The sequence below is a fragment of the Pyxicephalus adspersus genome, chromosome 8 (genome assembly GCF_032062135.1).
Source record: "Pyxicephalus adspersus chromosome 8, UCB_Pads_2.0, whole genome shotgun sequence".
Taxonomy (NCBI): domain Eukaryota; kingdom Metazoa; phylum Chordata; class Amphibia; order Anura; family Pyxicephalidae; genus Pyxicephalus; species Pyxicephalus adspersus.
This window is the reverse complement of record NC_092865.1, coordinates 45,785,754-45,789,124: the sequence shown is the minus strand read 5'-3', so window position 1 is coordinate 45,789,124 and position 3,371 is coordinate 45,785,754. Positions and strand designations below refer to the sequence as shown.

The 3,371-nt window shown below is 38.1% G+C and overlaps 1 protein-coding gene across 1 annotated transcript; it reads right to left on the bottom strand.

Moving 5' to 3' along the window:
* Positions 1 to 1,407: 1,407 nt before the first annotated feature.
* On the bottom strand, positions 1,408 to 3,052 carry LOC140337442 (olfactory receptor 1496-like). The gene is made up of 2 exons (XM_072421191.1): positions 3,037 to 3,052; positions 1,408 to 2,348 (listed from the first exon to the last, which is right to left on the bottom strand). Exons 1-2 carry the CDS (start codon positions 3,050 to 3,052, stop codon positions 1,408 to 1,410), a joined length of 957 nt encoding a protein of 318 aa, XP_072277292.1.
* Between the last annotated feature and the right edge of the window lie 319 nt (positions 3,053 to 3,371).

Genomic DNA, 3,371 nt, shown 5'->3' with positions numbered 1-3,371 from the left:
CTTATTATATATCTTTGTGAAAACCTCTCGATCTGGCCACAAACCAAGCCCAGTGGGCCCTGTGCCATCTTGTTGGAACAGCGGGCACCAACATTTTCCTACGAGTTGTTCAAACCTCCACAATGCAAGGTGCAAGATCAGGCTACATGTCTAAATAATAAAAATAAATGTTTTGATCTCATTGCACATGAGTGGGATTGGGGGAAAGCCTCTAATGATGCATGCCCGTTCTCAGGCATGCGCAGAATGAGCAGCTGAAGCCTTCTTGGATATGTGATGCAAGTATTGCAGGGGGCTGCTGGTTTCTTGTTCAGTCTTTACCGGAAGGGGAGGAGCCACTCCTAAAAACAACTTTTTAAAAAAAGTGTTCAGGTTCTGGTGACAAATGTTTGGTGTTTCCTCACCTTCAGTCACATTGACAATGATCAAGACAGATATAGAGAGGGATTTTCACCAGCATGGACATAAACATCAATATTAATCGCATAAATATCAAACAACTGTGCACTCCCATACTAACCATTATTGGCACATGATGCCACATTTCAAAGAAATTGAATAGATATACCACAAGACACAAGACTTTAAAAAGACATCTCATCAACATATATAACTAAAAATATCAATTTTAAATACCAGCAATATTTATTTAATGCTCATTAAGGTCTACAACAGAGTCTCAAAACATTAAAACCCTATGCGTTTCGCAGACGGCTTTGTCCCCTTCATTAGGAGTTAATTATATGAGACATTAAGCTGAATAACTGACAACCTACTCTGTACCAATCCTTCAATTCTTGCTTTTATTGTCCCCCAAAGGCAAGTGGGGACAATAATTTATCAATTATTTAACTTGAAGAGGAAGGAAAAAGAAATCACCACCACCTTTACTTCAAATAGTTTTCTAAACGATAGACAAATATAGTCAAAGCATCCTAAAGAAATTGAATCCAGAGATCATCAAAACAACAGCACTCTGCAAATCTACAGCACCATCACCAATACTACCCATTCTATGCAAAACATGATCTGGCTATTCCAGAATAGGTTCAGATACCGGTGAACAGCACAAGCTATAGAAAGCACACACTCACAACTGGTAGATCAGTCTTCAAATGGCTGATGATAGAAGAGAAAGCAGACTGATGATCCAAAGTTGAAATGCAACCAAAAATATTTGGAGTAACTCAGAGTGTAGTAGAGTCAGATGAGAGTTGGCATGCAGGATGAAAGCATTGATCTTACATTAAAGTCTGCTAACAATGTCAGGTGTGGAAGCTAACATTGTGACTGCACTGCAAGGAAATGTCCAGTAGATGGTGAAGATCTGGCAACTGTATATCCAGAGAACTACTTGTCTGTGACCCCCGACCTAAATGGATCCACGGACAGAACATTTCTTTACCTCTAATGTTTTAAATATCTTTTCACCCAAAGGTTTGCAGCCTTTAAAACGTCTTTGTTTCTCAAACTATAAACCAAAGGATTTAACATTGGTACAAGCGCTGTGTACATCAAGGATAGCATCTTGTTTACTTTCTGTGAGTTCTCAGATTGAGGGATTAGGTAGGAACTGAGAGACGGTCCATAAAATAACATAAGGATGGTGAAATGGGAGGAGCAGCTGGAAAAAGCCTTCGATCTTCCCGTTGAGCTTTTAATTTTTACAATTGTAGTTAATATACACAAATAGGAAGCTAAAATCAACATGAATGGGATCACCCCCAAAAGTGTGCATTCTATGGACAAGATTGTCTGCATTCTAGCGGTGTCACTGGTGGAGAGATCGATCATGATCTTCAGATCACAGTAGAAACTGCTAATGTTATGGGAATAGCAGAAAAGTAAATTAGAAACCAGCATGGTATTGGTGAAGGAATTGCAAAACGCAATAAGCCATACAATGGAACATAATACAACACAAAAGTTTGGGTTCATGATGGTGGCATAGTTAAGTGGGGCACAAATTGCTACATAACGGTCATATGACATAAAAGTCAAGAGAACACATTCTGCTCCAGCGCAAAAACTAAAGAAAAACATCTGCGTGATGCATTCTGGGAAAACGATTCGAGTGTCATCAGAGACTATAACAGATAATAATTTGGGCAAAGTGGCCGATACATAAACAATGTCCTGAGCGGAGAGGTTACACAGGAAATAGTACATGGCGGTATGGAGATGAGATACTGCATACACCAGACCTATGAGAATCAAATTTCCAAACACTGATACTAAATAAATCAATAAAATCACAAAGGAAAGCACAAGATGAAAATGAAACGGTAGAGAGAAAGCCGAAAGAAAAAAATATCTTTCTTCTGAGCAATTCATGAAAAGGCTTGAAGCTGGAAATCAAACACAATACATACAAAAAGTCATGTAAAAAGTAAGTACATCCCAATAAACATGTGTAGCAGCTCAACAAAACAAGAAACTGAAAACTTTTATCATCTGGAAATGTTGGTAAAATGTCACTATTTTGGCAAAATGCTTTAAAGTCAGTGAGGAAGGAAAAATTGAGGTGGGGTTTGGGGGTTTATAAGGGTGTAGTGGGCTTCAAATAGTTTCTGAGGGCTGGAGCTCTATAAATGTTTTCCCTTTCAATCCACTGTCATGGAATCAGTTTTACTGAAACCATTCTGATCATCTCTGTTCACCAGTTAGATATCATAATCAGATCAGAGGTAAAATGTAACTATAAATGAATAAACGCATAGATATTTTAAGTACTCATCTTAATTCTGCGCTGCATCCCCAAGTGCCCTCTGCTGTGGTCAGAGATTTAGGGATCTCAATTATTTACCATTCCCTGTTAATTATTCAGCAATGGCAGCTTTAAGTAAAAAGAAGAGAGGAGTTTTGCTTTGTCCCAGCTTGTATCACAGTGCTGTGTTTCCTTAGCTCATTCGCAGTTCAGAAATCCAATATTGCATTCAGTGTAATACCCTTTCTCAGACAGACCTTTCAAGACATTGAAGGAAAAATTGGCACATTGGGGTTGATTTACTAAATGATAAAAAGCTAGGCACTTACCAAGATCAACTATCATCCTGCAAGGGATAATTCACTCAGCTTAGAGAATGTCGTAAATATTCACTTTGTATGGAATACCCAATCATGCGCAAGTAAATTAAAAAAAAGTAAATTAAAAAAATTAGATTTTTCCTTGCACATGATGGAATTATTGGTCAGCAGCTCTCCATCTCATTTACTAAGCTGAGCGATTAATCTATTACAAGGGATAATTCACTTTGCTATGACGTTCCATCAGTAAATTAGCCCTATTGTGATAAATTTGAGGCCACGCATACTATTTGCAGGGATTTCTATAACTGAGCTCCTGATGGGAAGAAATGCATCAGGAAGGA